The 21,814-nt window shown below is 38.6% G+C and overlaps 1 protein-coding gene across 1 annotated transcript; it reads right to left on the bottom strand.

Moving 5' to 3' along the window:
* Positions 1–2: 2 nt before the first annotated feature.
* Positions 3–1,927, bottom strand: K441DRAFT_697101 (uncharacterized protein; the record flags this gene model as incomplete). The annotated part of the gene is made up of 3 exons (XM_067652948.1): positions 3–1,563; positions 1,614–1,687; positions 1,744–1,927. 3 exons carry the CDS (start codon positions 1,925–1,927, stop codon positions 409–411), a joined length of 1,413 nt encoding a protein of 470 aa, XP_067503029.1. The 3' UTR covers positions 3–408.
* Positions 1,928–21,814: the final 19,887 nt, after the last annotated feature.

The following is a 21,814-nucleotide window of genomic DNA, read 5'->3' as shown; positions in this document are numbered from 1 at the left end:
TGGCCCGTTCGTCATTTCATTAATAAAGTACTTGAGAAGTTGGCGAGAATTGCGCTCTAGATTACATGCACGCGCCATTGACACGCGCCATTGACACATGTCGTAGCGGAACGAACGATGAACATTTTTTCACTCGACATAATATTACGCTGGGTTGAGGTCGCTGAACGCCTCTTGGGTCATGACCTCAGTTCCGCAACTACAGACACATCCGAGCATGCATTAAAACATGCACAACGGAGTCGGACATCGTTAATTGGCCATGATCAACTCCTGACTCCAGATCCAGAAGAACTCAATTACTCGCTCCAGCTTGATATATTGGAGATTGATGCGTCAAGGATTCATATGTTGGCAAGATCTACATCTTCTGTTGTCAGCAAAACCATAATGACGGTGTGCAGGATATTATACGTCATATTGGGCAAGGAGGGTTGTGACCCCTAAACAAGGGCCGGAATCTTGTGGTGGTGTCGAATGCATGTCGACATGTCGCGTCGAGGATAAATGAACCACCTGGAGGGGAACTTCGAAATCGGCTCGCTTGGTACAGACTCCGGCTATGTCTACTCGAAGCAACACTGAATATGACCTGGCAACTAACTTGCTGCAGAAAGTTGGGAGTAATGTCTGCGAAGGCGAAATAGGGATACGAACGGATGAACGCCAGATGCTACTCGCATTTTGGACTGTGGAATCTGACGACCTCGATACCCGCCTCCAAAGTCCAACTTTTCCAGTTGAACTCACGGAGCTACGAGAACCACTGTTGTAATTCGCTTGACTCATTAAGGCCTCATACCTTGGTGGGCTATCCTGTTGAACGTTTTGGGGGACATATTGCCACTCAAGGTTCTGAAATTTTCGCCGTTCGAGCTTGAGTACACTATCGTGGAGTCGCAAAGTCCCTGTCTGGGTCAAGTGGGTCTGCTTGGGAATGCAAGGAATTTTCTCAGCCGAATAAAATGTTTTGGTCCGAATCACCGGCTTGATCTCTAAAGATAGAGTCCGCAAGCGCTGGATTGCATCTGGGGGGGCATCGACTGATAGGGTGAGCACGCACTCGGTGCAGTCAATAGACGTAGCGGATATATAGGCGAGCGGAAGCGGCTCGTTGGTAGTTATAGTAACAGTCCCAAGACGGGCACCAAGCAGATGCTTCCAGACAGGCGAAGCAACATGCATGACGAATTCACCCGGGAAGCTTGCGGTATTCGTTGGGGGTTGGACTTCATTATACGGAAGAATTCCAACTCGCTTAGTGTCCTCGATGGTCTTCGGCGTCTCTGTATCTGTAGCATTCGCCTTGCGGTAATCAATGGACGCGCGCAGGTTATAGGCGACTGCCGCGCGAGGGCGCGTTTTCTGGTCGTAGCAGCTCATGAAGCATTCGGCCACTCCAAGAGAAGGAGGGAGCAACTGGCACTGTGGGGGAAGCTCGCCAAGGAAATCTGCTCCTTGAGGAATGACAAATGAGAAGTCGAGACTGTAGATGCGCAGTCCATCTTGGCATTCTGTTTTGCGGATAGACTCGAGGGTTGGTTTATATGCGATGTCAAGGAACTGGTCGGAGATTAGCGACGTGTGTACAATATTATGGAAGGCCCGCCTACTCTTTCTGTAGAATTGAGCGTGACGATGTCCTTGGAATTGGACTTGTAAGCGACAACAACAGTCGACTGCGAGCCTTCGCTTCGTTACACCATTTCTCCGACAGGTCCGCACTTGCCAATCACAGCTTACCTTGAAAGGAAACCTCAACATGCGAGAGATGCAACTCGGCCTTGCTTGACAGGCGGATTCGACCTTCGAGCGAGTTGAGAGGCCGCCGGTAGCTTAGGTCTTCGACTTTCGAACCGCATGCCTCACACTCAAACACCTCGATGTCTAGCACAGGACTGCTCTCCGCCGTGAGCTGTGTGGTCATTGCGTGAACGCGGCGAATGTCTCTCCCTGACTTTGAAGTTTTTTTAATTTTTGTTAAAAATGCAGGAACGTAACCGAAGCTGTTGTTGCGCGTTGCCTTAGCTTTCATCCTTTGCGATATATCATATGGACCAATAAGACGGTGCGAGTGAGTCACCGCACCTTGTCTCCTCAACTATTCACCCAGCATTACTGTTCTGGACGTTCTGGTCACTTCCTGGCTTCACTCTGCCGCAGCTGTGTCTTCTAGTGGAGCTCTGATTGGCAGAAGAGTTACAAGGTGCGACGGTTATATCATCTACATGCTGAGCCTATCCCTGGCAAACACACCTAGGCTGTGCACAGGCGTTATTACTCATATTCACTATTCCGACGGCACAATCCAAGTATAGTACAAGGTTGGATGGGTAGACGGTGCATCATATTGGGGGATTAGCGGCAGAGGGTCTAAAACAGGGACTAGAATTACAGTAGTATAAGCTAATACGAATGCGGAGCTGGTCGGCTACGTAAGCATGGCTATAATTTCTATGTAACGGTAATTAAAGCGGTTTAGCACAGGATGGTCGCCCCCACAAGTAGGGAGGGCGGCCGACCCGCACCGGCCACACCCTTGTTAAGGGTCTACGACCCTTGTTGAGTTGGAGAGAAAGGAGGACGGTCTATTGGAAGAAGAACTTTTGAAAGAGGAGGATATTCATCTCGGACATTCTTTTAATCGAATCCTGGTCTTTCGTTTAGCTAGTTCCCGCTATAAGGCGGCCCCTGCAGCCTACCGAACGAAGCCCCAGAGCCCTAATGGCTGCTTCGACCCCTGAACGCGTATTAGTAACACCACCTCTAGAACCGCTAGTAGCTCCACTAAGACGTATAAAGAAACCGAGCGCGAAGGTATAAGAGGCCCAGCAGTCACTAAGGACATAATCCTAAAGATTAGTATAGTTTAAATAGCAGATAACCGCACTATAAACCGGACTATAAGCTATACAGCATATACTGCCCCTATTCCCTATAGTAAGAGCCTCTACCTTACCTAAATATAAAGGAGGAGGTATTAATTGTAACGAATTTTATTAACTTATTAAAAGCCTTAAAGAAACTATAGTATAGTAGAGCAATATTATTATAAACCAGAATAGCATTATTAAGAGCATTAGAAATGACCTAGTAAATATTAAATTAAAATAGTAAAGCCTTAAAAAGCAAAACGCTAAACTCTAAAAGGCTATCTGGTCCTTATAAGCGCAACTAAATATTCCCTTAGCTTTAACACAATTATAGGCGTTAGTAGCGGCTAGTAGAGGCATAGTAGGGGTAAAGGTAACTTAGCTATAAATAACAAACGCTAGGAACTCTAAAGAACCTAATTAATAGCTAGTAATAGACGTTAGCTAAGCGGGTAAGGAAATAATAGAGAAGGTAGCTACTACTAAAGTAGTAAAATAAACCATTATATAAGGTATAAAGGATGTTAACAGGCTTACGGGAGCTATACTTAAAAACTTCCGCGTATAGCGAATAAGAGACAGCGTGAGCATTATTAGATTCTCGGTAGAAAAAGATAAAGAAGCTGCGTTTAGGCAGATAACTACTTAATAGCTTAAACTATACATCCCTAGGGCGAGGCTTATTAGACCTAAGTAGTATATAATTAAGGCGGACTAGGTTAAAGTACCTTTAGTAATAGATATTAATAGCGGAAAAGTAAGTAAGTTAGCTATAGAGCGCTTTAGGGTAGAGAATGGGGAAGAGGTATATATAATAAGATAGCTTAGATAACTAAGGCCGTACGGCTAGTATACATCGGTAATTATTAAAGTGGTAATAAAAGAGGATATAGAAAAGCTGCTTATATTAAACAATGTATTATTTAGGGGAGGTGCAATTATTATATCGCCATTTAAGGAATAATATACCCCTATAGATACTATAAATGTAAAAGGTTTAGATATAGGGCTAGAGACTATATATAACCTAATATATACGAAATATATAGGCGGGAAGGCCATCTCTAGTATAAGACGGTTAATCTATACTGCGTAAACTGTTAGGGTCCTTATTAAGCCTTATACCGTAAATACCTAGTATATAGGAAAGAAATAAATTGGATTTTTATATAATAGTATTATAAATAGAGAACTTTAGATCCTTTAGGCGAATATAAAGAAGTATAGGAAAGCATAGTATACGCTATATAATAATAAAGCGCTGCCCGCGAAGCCCTACTGCACGCGTCCACGTCGCCGCGGGTGGAAACATCATTAGGAATCAATTCCTTTTAATAGCCAAGTGCAGAGGCGATGGTAGAGAGCCGCCGCAGCGCGTGTAGCGCGCTGTTGTCGCGGTTCTGTGGTGTTGAGCTCGTGACGCGTACGATGTATCGTACAAAGCTTCGCACAAAGCATCGCCCTTAACAACACTAGGAGCCTTACTGCCTCCGCTTAAGGCTCCTACTCTACCACCTAGGGAGGCCTATTAAGGGAAACTGGGATACGAAAACCACCCGATATACAACTACCTGGCTTATAGCCAGGCCCAAAACTGGCCTTATTAGCCAGTCAACGTAGACACGTCCTAGGCGTATAACAGGACACCCTTGGGCTTGCACTAGCTCTGAGACCGTAGGGACACGGCAAGGGCGTAGGGAACCTCTTTTTATAAGAACTTATTAAGGTTAACGCGTCGCAGATACCTTGTATGAAACTTGTTAAGGCCCTAAGGCCACCGCGAAGAACTTATTAAGGCCCCTACCTAAAGAACTCGTTAAGGCCCCTCTATAAGGGCCTATCTGGTATCTAGTACTCCTAGGTGACTTAGAAGAGGGTCTTAATAGGCGTAGTGCGCGCGACCTAGACGCGACAGCGACGCGATAGTGATGTGATAGTAACGCGACGGCGACCAGACGGCTTAACGAGGTGGAAACACGGGTAAAGCTCTAGGCAGCGGAAATATAGGCCAGCTTTGACAGCCCTATGGCGACCAGGTGACTTATAGGAGGGTCTTAATAGGCGTAGTGTACGCAACCTGCGCATATATATATGGGGGAGGCTCTAAGGAAACACAGGCTAGTTGTATAAGGTCTTAACAGTTAGAGATATAGGCTAGCTTATAAAAAGGGGGGATATAAGCTTAGTTAGTAGGAGAGGGTAGAGTAGGTTGCCTAGCGCGGGACTAAGTATCTACGACCCCTCCTATAAGACACGGTCGGCCTATTATAAGGAGACTTTTATAGGCAACGTAAAACGGAGACTAGTAGTATATAGGGTGTTGCGCCCCTATACTACTACTAGCCCCTATGGGGCGTAGTGCGTAGTAGCCACTGCTGGCTCTAGGGACCTTACCCCTTAGCTAGGCTCTAACCCCTAGTGCACCTAGTAGGCAGGTAGGATTATATCCTAGCTAAAAAGACTACTACGTGGCTTGAGAGAACGGATATATATGTTAGTGTACTAATAGATAGGACTGCTTGCTAGGGTAGTACGCTAGTAAGGTACGCTTAAGGAGTAAATAGGAGTTACTTAGGCGGGAGAGGTTTAGCAGGCCTTAACTGTAGAAGGTGCACCTACTCTATACTATAGGATGCAGCCACGACGCCCTTGTAGGATTACGCTAGTAGGTGCGTAAGATAGGAGTTACAACCCCTGCAAATGGTAGCTTATGCCCGTGCCGGTGGAAATAATAAAGAGAGGCGTAAAACTAGAGGCTATAGAAGGCTCCTAAGCTGTATAAAAGCGTACTAACTCTAGGAGGAAACTCTTATATAGACTGCTAGGGGGTAGACTGGTACTTAGGCTAACCCCATTATAAGATATCCGTAAGAACTGGTGAGAATCCCTATGCGATTGGTGGTAGTAGCTAACTGCTTGTGGCTGGGATAAAGCACTAGAAAACTGAGGTAGAGGCCTAGATAAGTAGGCATAGTAAACTCTACTGTATTATTAGTACTACTAGTATATATAACTACCTGCCCTATTAAACTGCCTAGGAAAGACTTTAGAGAAGATCTTCGCTACTAGATTAGGATATCTAGCTAGTACTACTAGCTTACTTTAAGATTTATAACTAAGAGGAAGAAGATAGCAGTCCGTAATAGACGTAGTTCTACTACTTCTAAACAATATCTAATCTAAAAATAGTAGGAAAAAAGCTAGACAAAGGATAGCTACTACGTTATTCCTAGACGTAAAGGGGGCTTTTGACCATGTCTCTAAAAACNAGCTTCTATCTATCTGTAAGGAACTAGGACTACCTATAGCATTTACTTAATGGGTGGCTACTTTCCTAAGTAATAGAAAGATACAGCTCTCCTTTAACGGGCAAATATAAGAAAAAGTAGAATTAGAAATAGGGATACCACAGGGATCGCCTATATCCCCTATCTTATTTCTATTATATCTACGCAATATCTATAGGCTAGAGATAGAAGGAGCCCATTCCCTTAGCTATATAGATGATTTTGCAATTATAGTTACGTCAAACTCTGCTAAATCTAACTGTAAAAAGCTAGAGAGGATTGCGTAAGAGCTAATGTCTAAAGCTAAGGAAGCCGCTATTAGCTTTAATATTGGCAAAACAGAGCTTATACACTTCTATAATAAGCGTACTACTATAGAGGAAGGGCTAAAGCTAGGAGACGTGGAAATATCCCCTAAGCCCCTAGTTAGGTAGTTAGGAGTATTCCTAGACTCTAAGCTTACTTTTAAATAATATATAGAAATAAAAATCTCTAAAGCAAAAGCAGCCTTCTATTTAATTAGAAGACTAGGCAATATATAAAGAGGTCTATCCCTATAAGCCCTTCGACAGCTCTATATAGCCTACGTTACTACTATAGCAGACTACGGAGTATAATGCTGGTGGAAAAGCAAATCTAGAGACTACCTACTAGCTAGGTACCAGTCTCTATAAAATAAGGCCCTAAAACTAGTTCTAAAAGCGTTTAGAGGATCTCTAAGCTAAGCTATAGAGATCGAAGCTTCTACTCCTCCCCCTAGAATTAGATTTAAAAAGCTTTGCAATAACTACGCATTAAGAATCCTAAAATTCAAGGAAAATCACGCAATCAAAAAGCCTATATAAGAAGAGGTTAATAAAGATAGGGACCGAACTAGCAGCTAGTTCTAGCTCTAATTCTAGCCCTAAAAACTCTACTATAAAGCACCTCTTATAGCCAAAAACACAGCTACTATCTCTAACTACTAGAGTTCAGAAGCTAATCCAAAATTGGAATATAGAGAGAGTCCTCTCTAAACTGGCAAAACCGTAGTCTCCTCCTATTCCCGCTTTCTTTTCTATCTCTAAGGGTAGTAAAGAAGAAGCTGCACAAGAACATCTAAGACTAGTAGAAAATTTACAAGAATCCCTAAAGTGGGGGACCTAGTAGAATATATACTATACAGATGGCTCCTAAAGACAATAAAATCAAATGTAAGCAGCCGTATGTAAAATAGGAGAGAGAAATAGGAATTAAATATGCAACAAACTGGAATCTATAGGGCCCTATATGGAATTATGACGCAGAGCTTTATACAGTTATAGGGCCCCTAGAAACCCTAAACCAACAAAGACTAGAAGAGAAACGGTTTATATCTTTATAGATAGCCAAGCGGCTATTAAGAGATTACAGCTTAATTCTTCCTTTATAGGAGGGCCAAGAACTAGTCTTTAAAATATACGCAAAGCTGTTTCCTATCTAAGCTAGTAGGAATATCTCTATTAACTTTCTATTGGGTCCCTAGCCACCTAGGAATCTATGGAAATAAAATGCAGATAAAACTAGGCTAAAAAGGGGCCTCTCTAGAAGAAAAATAAATCTTCTTATTCTTCCTAGCCTACCTAAGGGAAACAAGCAAGAGAAAAGACACTAGAATAGTGGAAAAATAATTGGCCAACAGAACAAAAGCAAAGGAAAACTATACTAGAATCTGTAAAGGAAACTACTCCTTTCTCTTTTAAAAGCTAACTAAGGATAAATATCCTAAAAAGCTATAATTAGCTTTCTTTCAACTAAAACAAGAAAGGCTTCTTTAAATCCTTCTTCTAAAACAATAGGGAAGGATAAAGAAGGTAGATACTTTAAGGACTGTACCGCGGTACAAACCCCTACGCACCTCTTACTAGAATGCAGACTAACATTAGGAAGATAGAAAGGAAATGCAAAGACAAATAGGCTCTTCTCTCTCCTTAGAGAAGCTTTTTTGTACAAAGAAAAGGAAGAAGGGCGCTTTTTCTATTCTTAAGTAGGACAAAAATAGCTACTGGGAAGTGGCTAAGAGCAGAAGGATCTCTAGAAGGAGGCAACTCCTACTAAAAGCCTAGTAGATAGACCATAGAAAGCAAAAGGATAGAAATAAACTATAAAAAGGATAGGGACAGGCGTTAGGATTATTTAGGATTTTATTCCAATTTTTTCTATTATTTTCCTATCGTTTTCTCACTACCTAATAGTTATTAGCAACCTAGTATCTTACGAGGAAGCGGTAAATCCCTAGTTTAGGGATTTAATAAACTACTAGGACATAGCTACTAGTACATGTTAAGCTGCCTAGAAAGGAGTTTTATATATATAAAGAACTATAGCGCCAATAGCCTAAAGGCTTGCATGCGCAGTATTGTACGTAGTATAATACAACGGATATAAAAAAAAAAAAAAAAAAAAAATAATAAAGCGCTAGCAGACTTCCACTTTATTCTAGGCTAGGAGCCTTACTACTTTCTCTTAAATAGGGAAGTAGTACTAGCTAGCTTAAACCCCTAGTAGATAAGGTTTATCCTAATAGGTAGGCAGTAGTAAGTATTCTCTAATTAGGTTATATATCTAGGCGTTTAAAGAGCTAGCAGCTATATAGCTACAGGTAGATTTAGCAGACATTATAGTAGTAATTATCAGATAATCTGTATTCTCGGAGGCGTAGGACGTGCACGAGTCACGTATACGGGTCACGTGTATTATAAATATCTTCGTCTAAGCCTAGGGGCCCTAGGTTAAGTAACTATTAAGATATAATTAAGATTATTAATTAATTAACCCATTTTATTAATAAATAGCTCTATATAAGTTATCTAACAGTTATAAGCCCGGTCCGCCGACATAAGAAGCTATTCAGCTATTACTTAATTATTTAAAGAAATTCTACCTTATTGTTAGACTTTAACAACTTATCGTCATAAGACGACCCTAATTGAAATCCTACCTTAATTATCACAGGATAAGATACCACGAGATTCCACGAGATTCCACCTTAATCATTATAGGACGATCCTGATAATAAGGACGATCCTAACGATAAGGACAATCCTAATGACGAGGACGATCCTAACAACAATTTCCATCTCAATTCCCATCTGCCTATTAGTCAAATGACTTTACCGAGGTTAAGGTCGTCTACTACGATCATCCTCAATAAGCTAGAAGACTGGGAGCAATAGCTATAGCAACTCCGAGCCCTTATAGATTAGTAAATTTAGGCCTACGTTAACCTAGCTATAGAAGCACCTTAAGAAGGTCTACTTAAAAAACTACCTTATCTAAAGGTTATAGATTTTAATGAGAATGCAACCTTATATGTATAGCTCTCGTCAAATTAATAGAAAGCGTACAAGAATAGCAAACGATACTACGACTAGGATATAAAGTATTTCCTAAGATAGGAAGATTATCTTCGATAGATCCGCACCTAGATTACGTCTATAGTATTAATTTAGAAGAAGCTACTGCTTAACCCTTCCCTTATAGTTAAAGAATGGCTATTTTAATTAAAGGAGAATATAGAACTTACCTTATTGTTTATTAAGAAGAAGGTATAACACTAGTACACAGAAGCCCTTTAGGGGTTTATATACTTATTAAAATTAAATTAGTGGCTAGATTAATAGGAACACGTAATAGTACTAGGAGAGAAGTATAAAATACCCCAAATGTCTAATAAAATCTAGCTTTAAGATCTAGCAGAAGTTATTTAACCTTTTAGTAATACCTACTGTATAAAGTATATAACTAAGTTAAATAACCTATAAAAGTTAAGATCTTCTAAATACCGCAGAGTAGTAAAGGAGCTATAAGAAGGACTTAGAAGACCCTTAAAGAAAGCTAATACTACTATAAGAGGGAGTACCTTTAACACAGACTTCGCAGAGTAAGCCATTAAGGATCACTCTAATACTACTAAAGGTTTATAGAGAGGAAACACCTTAGCATGTATTAGCCGCTTAAAGAGAGCTAGGTTACTAGTTAAGGAGACGTCTTAAAAGAAGCCAATACCCAAGTGCTTAGCGTGCAAAAGACGAGGATATTTACTTCGGGACTGTTAGTGTTTATTTAAAGATAGGAGACCTATAGGAGTTATAATTAGAGATAATTGTATTAAAAAGGCACTAAGGAAGGTAGAATAGAATAAGGATTTTACTAATCTAGTTGCTAAAATTAAACTTAAATAAGAAGACGAAGCTTAATAACGATAAGACGAGAGCAAGGGAGTCCTATCCTATATTAAATAGAAGAATGTTATAGACAATAGACTATCAAATACATCCGACTAGAAAGTCTATTAGCTTTTAATTTAAGCCAACTGCTAAGCCGTTAACGGAAGCGCAGAATCTCGTTAAGAGACGTTCGTCTAGACTTAAAAGGTAATATACGACTATAGTATCTGCGTCTAGGTTATCTAGGACCTATAGCCTTCATTATCTAGGCATTAACGCTTAAGGAGTTAAGCTTTAAGGCCCTAAGACGACAGAATGTTAATACTATAGTCTCGCCAAAATTAAGCGTTAGGTCTTACAAAGGTTCTTAGATTGGAATATTAATAAACCCTATCTTAACGTCTATATTAACTGGACTGACCTTAAGAAAGCGTATATAAAAGACCTTAAAGAAAGCTTAAGAAGTAATTAAGGAGCTAAGCAAGGAATACTAGATAAGTACCCTTGGAGAGCTAAAATAGTTCCTAGGAATCTATATGCTACATAATCGTAGCTAGAGGCTTCTGTGGCTATCCTAGGAAGCCTATATCAAGAAGATAGCTAACCAATATAAGATAGATTTTAAAGGGCGTCTTCTAGACTCCTATGGCAGAATCGGAACTCCTCCCTACCGATTACTAATTAATCCGTCCAATGCTTCCGTCCCCCAATATAGACCTACTAGTCCGTCCTATATCCCTACTAAGAGAAGTAGCTTCTATAATGCTATGTTAGAGTATTTAAGTACCTATATAGCACGAGGAGTAGAGCAATCTACTATAGAGAAGATAAGGAAGGAATAAACGGGAAAGGGAGAGATAAAGGAATAAGTAACAAAGGACGAGACGACGGAAGAGACGGTAGAGGTAAAGCGTAATCATTTATCTATGCTAGCGATGCATTATTTACGAACAACTCCGTCAATAGAAAGAGCTCGCAAGGATACATTATAAAGCTATTTAGGGGACCGATTGCCTGGAGACCAAATAAGCAGGATATAGTAACGACGTTAAGTATAGAAGCTAAGTTGTTAGCCCTATTACAGATAGTAAAGGAAGCTATCTTTATTAGTAGGTTGTTTAAAGCAATAAAGCTAAACGAGCCTTTAATTATTAACTGCGATAATACTTAGATACTCCGACTGATTATAGAAAACACGGCAAAGCTAATCACGAAGCTCCGACACGTTAATATCTATCGACACTAGCTACGTTAGGAATACGCAAAGAGACGAGTATGATTTCGATGGACAGCAACGAAGGAAATAATCGCCGATGGATTTACGAAGGCCCTGCCTAAGCAGAGGTTCAAGAGCTTCGTTAATATGATCGGAATGGTGGATATTAAGGAGTAGCTAAATGAGGAGAAGCAACTGGAGGACCTAAGGGAGAATATTAGAGCGAGACGGAAGGATTTAGATGAGATTATAGTTCAATTAACGCATTAACGGACACGAGAAGGTGGCTAGCTTCGTCCTCGACTAGGTCGAAGCTAAGGGGGTATATTAGATAATCTGTATTCTCGGAGGCGTAGGACGTGCACGAGTCACGTGCACGGGTCACGTGCATTGTAAATATCTTCGTCTAAGCCTAGGGGCCCTAGGTTAAGCAACCATCAAGACACAATCAAGATCATTAATCAATTAACCCATTTTATCAATGAATAGCTCTATATGAGTTATCTGACAGTAATAGCGCATATCGGCTAAAGGAGACTTATAATTGTATTAGTATACATTCTAGATAGATATTTAAGGAGAACTAAGAAAGAGAACCTAGAGAAGCTCTCTAGTAGGCTAAAGATAATTAATAATCTAATCTAAGGTAAACTATTGCGCGACCTATACACCGAGGTGGTAATTATAGGCGACTTTAATTGGTATAATCCGCTATAGGGAGGAAGTTATATTAGTACTATATTAACGTAGGAAGAAAGCGCACTAATTATTAACTTTATAGCAGACTAGTTACTCTAGAGCCTACTTTTAGTAGAAGTACTTATATTTAAGAGCGATACAGGGCGAACATTAATAATTAACCTTATACTTATAACCCCGGGCCTAGTAAGTAAATTAATAAAGTACGCTATTTAGGAATATAAGTATAGGTTAAACTATAAAGCTATTTATACTAGCTTCTAGGTTAATATAAACACATAAGAAAGCTAGAAGAGGCTACTTATTAAAAATATAAACTAGGATAGGATTTAAGAAAATATAGAGTAATAGAAAAAGATAGGATTCCCTATAGAAGATATAGATAAAATAGTTAACTACCTTAATAAGTAGGTTAATAAAGCCCTTAAAGCACACTGCTAGCGGGCTAAGCTATTACTATATATAAAAAGATAGTGGAATAAAGACCTTATAACGCTAAGGAAGTTATATATATACTAAAGGAATAGGAATAGTGTAATACAGAGGTAAGAAAGGGACGACCCTAAACTATATAATGTCGCAGTAAAAGTAAAGAAGCTCTTTTATAGAACTATTTAGCAATATAGAAAGCTCTATTAAGACGAATTCTTTAGTAATAGTAATAATATATAAAAAGCGTCGAAATACCTTAATTCGTGGGCTATATCCGCGTTCACTAGAATACTATTAATTAAAAAGGCTAGAGGATAGAGAGAGGTTATTATAGAGAACTATAATATTATAAGAGAACTACTCTAGGCATTCTTTTTAGTTCTACCGCTATATAAACAAAAGGAGGATACTATGGCTAGCTATAACTAATTACTATAGGAGCCTATTGCTAAATATAAGGTTAAGGCAGCTGTGTTTAGGGCTAACCTAGACAAGGCTCCTAAAAGGGACGGCCTACTAACTAGGGTATAGCGAGAGTTGTGGCCCATACTAAGCGGTAAAATTACTACTCTTTTTACCAAATTACTTAAGATAGGGAAAGTACTATAGAAATAGAAGGTAGTAAAGATTATACTACTATAGAAGCTAAAGAGGGGGGACTATACGGTAGTAAACAACTATAGGCCGATCTCCCTCCTCCTGGTGCTAGGGAAAGCACTTAAATTACTAGTAGTAGAGAGGATAGTATACCTAGTAGAGAGGATAGTATACCTAGTAGAGGAACACAGCCTACTATCTAAGATATACTTTAGAGCTAGGAAGCAAAGGTTAATAATATATACGCTATCGTATCTTTATAAGGACGTATTTAAAGCATAAAAAGGAAAGAAGACGCTGTCCCTAGTATTATTTAATATTAAGGGTGCGTATAATAATATAGCTATAGAGCCGGAAATTAGGAGACTATAGCAGTATTAGATACCTTAAACGATTATATAATAGGTATAGAACTTCTATATAAACTATTAAGCTTATATCCTAGTTAATGGATACACATTAGAGGTATAGGCGCTCCTATAAGCGGGTCTTCTATAGGGATTAGCACTGGCCCTAATACTCTTTCTATTCTTTAACGCGGATCTTATATAAAGTACACCTAGAAATAGCAGCTCTATAGCCTTCGTTAATAACTACTCGGTATAGGTTATAGGCCCTATAGCAGAGGAAAACACGCAGATTATCTAGGGCGAGATTATACTAATACTTAAGAAATAGGAGAGAACTAATAGAGCCCAATTTAAAGTAAAGAAAACGTTATTTATCTACCTTACTAGATATAAAGAAGTAGGTAGGGATACTACCACGCCGCTCTAATTTAAAGGAAAAGGAATCCCCCCAACTTAGGAAGTTAAAATCCTTAGGGTAATTCTTAATAAGGAGCTATGGTTTAAGTTATACCTAGAAGATAAGGTAGGCAAGGCTACTAAGGTAACGCTAGCGTTATATAGATTAAAGGGACTGCAGTTTAAGAGCGTTAAGTAGCTAGCTAAAAGCTTAGTCCTACTAGTAGTAGACTACGCGTCGCTGATATAGTACCTGCTTGCGATATAAGAGTTAATATAGCTCCTCTAGCAGGCGCAGAGGATTACGGTATAAGCTATTATTAGGGGGTTTAGTACCGTTACTCTACTAATAGCGAAGGTAAAAGTAGGCTTGCTCCCTCTTAAGTAAAGGCTGCGTAACCAGGCTATTACATTCTAGGTATTAATCTATAAACTAGGCAAATTACACCCTTATTAAATAATTCGAAGACAGAGGCTCTATAAATAGCACTAATCGCCGCTTTAGAGGACAGTAGAGATATATAAGGATATCTAGGTAAATAGGGTGCTAGAGGTTAAACTATATATATACCCGCCGTAGGTAGCTAAGCCTAATATAGTAATATATAAGGATAAAAAGCATACTTAAGCTATTATTAAAGACTATAAGCTAGGGTAGGTTAACATATATGTTAATATATTAGTGCGTAATAGTAGGGCAGGAGTTAGCGTGTATACTACGCCATCTAAAGCAACGCTTTTAAAAACGGTAGTAAGCTTTAATTAGGCCAACGCCTACCTTATAGAGCTTCTAATAATTAGTAAAGCAGCCAACTAGCTATAGAACCCTATGTATATAGCTATTAACTAAGTAGGTTTTTTAATACCTGCTTCTAGTATAAGAATATTCTCTAACTTGTAATTAGCGTTACTATTAGTATAAAGCTAGAGGGCTAGAGCCTACTAGGAAATAGTTATAGAGATCTTAAAGAAGCTTTAGCTAAATAATATTACGCTATACTAGATTCTAGGCCATTTAGGATTTATAGGAAATAAGAAGGCTAACAAGCTGGCTAAAGCGGCAATAAGACTAGAGAGCGAGGAGCTACTATAAAGAGACGGCCTCCTATAGTACCTTATAACGCAAGCCTTAAAAAGAGCTAAGATAATAATAAAACCGCTTCTATTAGGAAGATCTAATACGGGTAAATTTATAAGGAAAATTAACGTAACACTCTACCTTGGAAAGGCTATAGGATTATACTAGTAGCTAATTAGCTTAGAAGCTGCTATCCTTACGCAGCTATAGACTGGCAAGTCATTTCTAAAGGAATATCTCTATAAAATTAATGTATTAGAGACGGCGCTATATAACTATAGGTTTATAGAATTAATATAGCACTTCCTCTTCTCTTATAGGAGGTGGGTATAGTAGAGAATTAAACTAAGAGAGTAGTATAGAGATTAATTTAGGGATCTATTATATATATTAGGAGGCTACTTATGCAGATAAGAAGGAGGTAGGAATATTAACGGCCCAATTAAGCGCTAGAAGCTAGATATTAGCGTAGTTAAAGCTATAATTAAATTTATAAAGGAAACCGGATGTTTGTACTTAAGTGTATAAAATATAAAGAGTATAAAAGCTAATATTAATAAGTAAAAACCCTTAAAAATTCCTCTAATTATCTAACTATATATACTATAAGCCTCTTCTATACGTGCCTTTACTAGTACGTCGCTAATTAAGAAGCGTATAATGCTAGAATAGCCTTATGGATATAAGGCGTTAAAAACTATCTAGGCTTACCTCTAAACTTTAACTTTTTTCTAATAGTAATACATTACTTTCCTTTATTTTTTCCTTAGTTAAGTATAGTGTTAGGTAATAGATATATAGTTCTTATAGTTAGCTTCTAAACTAGAGCAAGCATATTAATAGCAGGAAGTATTTAGTTAGCGCTTTATAACGGCCTATACCCTAGATAGTGTATAGCTATAATAGAATATATATACATATATATATACGTTAAGGGTCTACGTACCTTAGACGTAAAAATACTAAGATCTTTTAAAAGAGGAGGATATTTATCTTAGATATTCTTTTAATCGAATCCTAGTCTTTTATTTAGCTAGTTCCTATTATAAGGCGGCCCCTATAGCCTATTAAATAAAGCCTAGAGCCCTAATGGCTGCTTCTACCCCTAAACGCGTAATAGTAACACTACCTCTAGATTTACTAGCAGCTCTACTAAGACGTATAAAGAAACTAAGCGCGAAGGTACTAGAGACCCAGCAGTTGCTAAGGACATGCTCTTAACAATTAGTATAATTTAAATAGTAGATAACCGTACTATAAATTAGACTATAAGCTACGCAGTATATACTACCTTTATTCCCTATAGTAAGAGTCTCTACCTTACCTAAATATAAAGAAGGAGGCATTAATTATAATAAATTTTATTAACTTATTAAAAGCCTTAAAGAAACTATAATATAGTAAAGTAACATTATTATAAGCTAAAATAGCATTATTAAGAGCATTAGAAATAACCTAGTAGATATTAAATCAGAATAGTAAAGCCTTAAAAAATAAAATATTAAACTCTAAAAGGCTATCTAGTCCTTATAAGTATAACTAAATACTTCTTTAGCTCTAATATAATTATAGGCGTTAGTAGCGGCTAGTAGAGGCACGGTAAGTGGAGGTATAGTAGGGTTAGAGATAACTTTACTATAAATAATAAGCGTTAGGAACTCTAAGGAACCTAACTAGTAGCTAGTAATAGACGTTAGCTATATAGGTTTAGAGGTAATAGAGAAGGTAGCTACTACTAAAGTAGTAAAATAAACCATTATATAAGGTATAAAGGATGTTAATAGGCTTATAGGAGCTATATTTAAGGACTTCCGCGTATAGCGAATAAGTAATAGCGCAAGCATTATTAAATTCTTAGTAAAAAAAGATAAAGAAGCTACGTTTAGGCAGATAACTACTTAATGGCTTAAACTATATATTCCTAGGGCGAGGCTTATTAGACTTAAGTAGTATATAGTTAAGGTGGACTAGGTTAAAGTACCTCTAGTAATAAATATTAATAGCGGGAAAGTAAGTAAGTCAGCTATAAAGCGCTTTAGGATAGAGAATAGTGTAGAGGTATATATAATAAGATAGCTTAGGCAACTAAGGCCGCACAGCTAGCACATATCGGTAATTATTAAAGTGATAATAAAGGAGGATGCTAAGAAGCTACTTACGTTAAATAACGTGTTATTTAGGGGAGGCGCGATTATTATATCACTATTTAAGGAGCGACGTACCCCTATAGTATACTATAAATATAAAAGGTTTAGATATAGGGCTAGAAACTATATATAACCTAATATATACAAAATATATTATATTATTTATTATTATTATTCATTTATTGCTTAACGTCTAATACGGATCCTATGCGGCCCACGCAGACTACTCCATACACAGGGGAAACTTGTAAATTTACAGGAAGAAAAACCCCTGATATATTAGGGGAGGAAAAACCCTATAAGCCACCTCAGTAGGATGAAAAACCCCAATTTACTATGTCTGTCCATAGCAGCGGCCCTACGGGCCTACAGCTACGTCCTATCCTCCTTAGATGTTCGAACTCCTTGGGAACTACTGCTTCCTTCCTTAGCTTATCTAAGCTAGGGTTTACTACGCCCTAGCTAGGCCTTGCCAATTGATTGCTGTATGCTTTGTGTTCTATATCTTGACCATCCCCTGTATGCTATCTCCTGTAGACCATTGCCATATACGCCTTGCCTCCCCCCCCCTAGAGCCATTGAAGGCGTAAGGGGGATTCATCCATTAACTACTGTAATACCAAGCGCGCGGGATATTGTATTTTGGGTATCTTTGTGCCTAGGCCCCAGCTAGGCCCTTTCTAAGGGTTACCACTCCGTCGAAAGGAGATAGGGAAAACCGTGGGTCGCAATCCAGGCTGCTAAATACTCGGTAGATGATGGCGAGTGACCGCATGCTCCGCGGGCGATCGCCCTGGGGGTTAGGAGGGGCCGTATATTTGCTTATTCGTTCGTTTGCGTCCGTTTGTTCGTCGATATGAGGTCGTTGATGCTTTCAATTAGGGGTTAGGGGGATGTTATCGAATGCCGTGCATCTATGTTGGATCGTACAGGTGCCCTAGGTAGGAGAACAGCGTAGTAGCCGTTTTGTAGAGGGCCAACAGTAGTGGTTTTCGAGATCTCACCATCTGAAAATTTCTTACCACCGCCCACAACGCACAACCACTACTAGGTCCTGCCCGCACGCTATACGACGTCTCTGCGTTAGCTCTAAGTCTGAACTTTGAAGACTTAGGTTCGTAGCCGTCACCACGTACAGGTGCAGAGTCCGTTTTCGCAGGTAGTTATATATTAGCTAGTAATACAGTAGAGTTTAATATACCTACTTATCTAGGCCTCTACCCCAGTTTTCTAGTGCTTTGGTCCCAAACTATAAGCAGTTGGCTGCCACCACCAATTGCGGGGAATTTTACCAGTTCTTTTGGATATCTTATAACGGTATTACCCGAGTACCAGTCTACCCCCCAGTAGTCTATATAAGAGTTTCCTCCTAAAGTTGGTATGCTTTCGCACGGCTTAGGAGCCTTTTATAGCCTCTAGTTTTACGCCTTTTTTATTATTTCTGCTGGTATAGGTATAAGCTACCGTTTCCAGGGGTCGTAACTCCCATCTTCGCGCCTACTAACGTAATCCTACGGAGGCGTCGTAGCTGCATCCTATAATATAGTTAGGTATACCTTCTACGGACGAGGCCGAGCCACTGCCTTTCCCGCCTAAGTAACTCCTATTTACTTCTTAAGTATATCTTACCGGCGAGCCGCCCTAGAGGCGAACGGTTCCGTCTATTAATATACTAATACGCGCATCCGTTCTCTTAAGCCATATAGTAGTCTCTCTAACTAGGGTATAATCCTACCTGCCTACTAGGTGCACTAAAGGTTAGAGCCTAGTTAAGGGATAAGGTCCTTAGAGCCAGCAGTAGCTATTATATACTACGCCCTATAGGAAGCTAGTAGTAATATAGGGGCGCAACACCCTATATACTACTAGTTCCCGTTTCGCGTTGCCTATAAAAGTCTCCTTATAACAGGCCGACCGTGTTTTATAGGAGGGGGGCTATAGAGACTAGGTCCCGCACTGGGCGACCTGCTCTCCCCCCTCCTACTAACCAAGCTTGTGTCCCCCCTTTTTATAAGCTGGCCTGTATCTCTAACTGTCAAGTCCTTGTCCGACTGGCCTATGTTTCCCCTGCAGCCTCCCCTATATATATGCATTAGGTTGCGTGCACTACGCCTATTAAGACCCTCCTGTAAGTCGCCTTGTGCATATACGTATTAGTATACAAAATATATAGGCGGGAAGGCCATCTCTAGTATAAGACGGTTAATTTATACGGCGTAAACTATTAGGGTCCTTACTAAGCCTTATACCGTAAATGCCTAGTATATAGGAAAGAGATGGATAGGATTCTTATATAATAGCGCTATAAATAGAGAACTCTAGATTATCTAAGCGAACTTAAGAAAGTATAGGGAAGTATAGCATACGCTATATAATAATAAAACGCTAGCAGACTTCCACTTTATTCTAGGCCAAGAGCCTTACTACTTTCTCCTAGATAGGGAAGTGGTGCTAGCTAGCTTAAACCCCTAGTAGATAAGGTTTGTCCTAATAGGCAAAAAGCAGCGGTATCCCTTAGTTAGGTTATATATCTAGGCATCTAAAGAGCTGGCAGCTATATAGCTATAGGTAGATTTAGCAAATATTATAGTAGTAGTAGCGCACGTCGGCTAAAGGAGACTTATAATTGTGTTAGTATATATTCCAGATAGATACTTAAGGAGAACTAAAAAGAAGAATCTAAAAGAGCTCTTTAGTAAGCTAGAGATAATTAACAGGCTAATCTAGGGTAAACTATTACGCGACCTATATACTAAGGTAGTAATTATAGGCGACTTTAATCGGCACAATCTACTATAGGGAGGAAGTTATATTAGTACTACATTAACGTAGGAAGAAAGCGCGCTAATTATTAACTTTATAGCGGACCGGTTACTCTAGAGCCTACTTTTAGTAGAAGTACCTATATTTAAGAGCAACGCGGGGCAAATATTAATAATTAACCTTATACTTATAACCCTAGGCCTAGTAAATAAACTAATAAAGTGCGCTATTTAAAAGTATAAGTATAGGTTAAACTATAAAGCTATTTATACTAGCTTTTAGGTTAATATAGGCACATAGAAGAGCCAGAAGAGGCTACTTATTAAAAATATAAACTAGGACAAAATTTAAGAAGATATAAAGCAATAAAAAGAGATAGGATTCCCTATAGAAGATATAGACGAAATAGTTAACTACCTTAATAGGTAGGTTAATAAAGCCCTTAAAGCACACTGCTAGAGGGTTAAGCTATTACTATATATAAAAAGATGGTGGAACAAAGACCTTATAACGCTAAGAAAGTTATATATATACTAAAGAAATAGGAATAGTGCGATACGAAGGTAAGGAAAGGATAACCCTAAGCTATATAATATTGCAGTAAGAGTAAAGAAGCTCTTTTATAAAACTATTTAGCAATATAAGAAGCTCTATTAGGACAAATTCCTTAGTAATAGTAACAATATATAAAAAGCATTAAAATACCTCAACCTATAGGCTATATCCGCGTTTACTAGAATACCGCTAATTAAGAAGGCTAGAGGATAGGGAGAGGTTATTATAGAAAACTATAATATTATAAAAGAACTACTTTAGGCATTCTTTCTAGTCCTACCGCCATATAAATAAGAAGAGGAAGCTATAACTAGCTATAACTAATTACTATAGGAGTCTATCGCTAAATATAAGGTTAAGGCAGCTATATTTAGGGCTAGCCCAGATAAGGCTCTAGGAAGGGACAGCCTACTAGCTAGGGTATAGCGAGAGCTATAGCCTATACTAAGTAGTAAGATTACTACTCTTTTTACCAAATTACTTAAGATAGGGAAAGTACTATAGAAATAGAAGGTAGTAAAGATTATACTACTATAGAAGCTAAAGTAGGGGGACTATATAGTAGCAAACAACTATAAGCTAATCTCCCTCCTCCTAACGCTAAGAAAAGCACTTAAATTGCTAGTAGTAAAGAGGATAGTATACCTAGTAGAGGAACACAGCCTATTACCTAAGATATACTTTAGAGCTAAGAAATAAAGGTTAATAATATATACGCTATTATATCTCTATAAGGACGTATTTAGAGCGTAAAGAGGAAAAAAGACGCTATCTCTAATATTATTTAATATTAAGGGCGCGTATAATAATATAGCTATAAAGCCGGAAATCAGGAGATTACGGCAGTAATAGATACCTTAGACGATTATATAATAGGTATAGGACTTTTATATAAACCGTTAAGCCTATATCCTAGTTAATAGATATATATTAGAGGCATAGGCACTCCTATAAGCAGGTTTCCTATAGGGATTAGCACTAGCCCTAATACTCTTTCTATTCTTTAACGCGGATCTTATATAAAGCGCACCTAAAAATAGCAGCTCTATAGCCTTTATTAACAACTATTTAGTATAGGTTATAGGCCCTACAGTAGAGGAAAACACGTAGATTATTTAGGGCGAGATTATACTAATACTTAAGAAATAGGAAAGGACTAGTAGAGCTTAATTTAAAGTAAAGAAAACGTTATTTATCTACCTTACTAAATATAAAGAAGCGGGTAAGGATACTA

Source organism: Cenococcum geophilum, assembly GCF_001692895.1.
Source record: "Cenococcum geophilum 1.58 unplaced genomic scaffold K441scaffold_26, whole genome shotgun sequence".
Taxonomy (NCBI): domain Eukaryota; kingdom Fungi; phylum Ascomycota; class Dothideomycetes; order Gloniales; family Gloniaceae; genus Cenococcum; species Cenococcum geophilum.
This window is presented reverse-complemented; position numbering and strand designations above follow the sequence as displayed.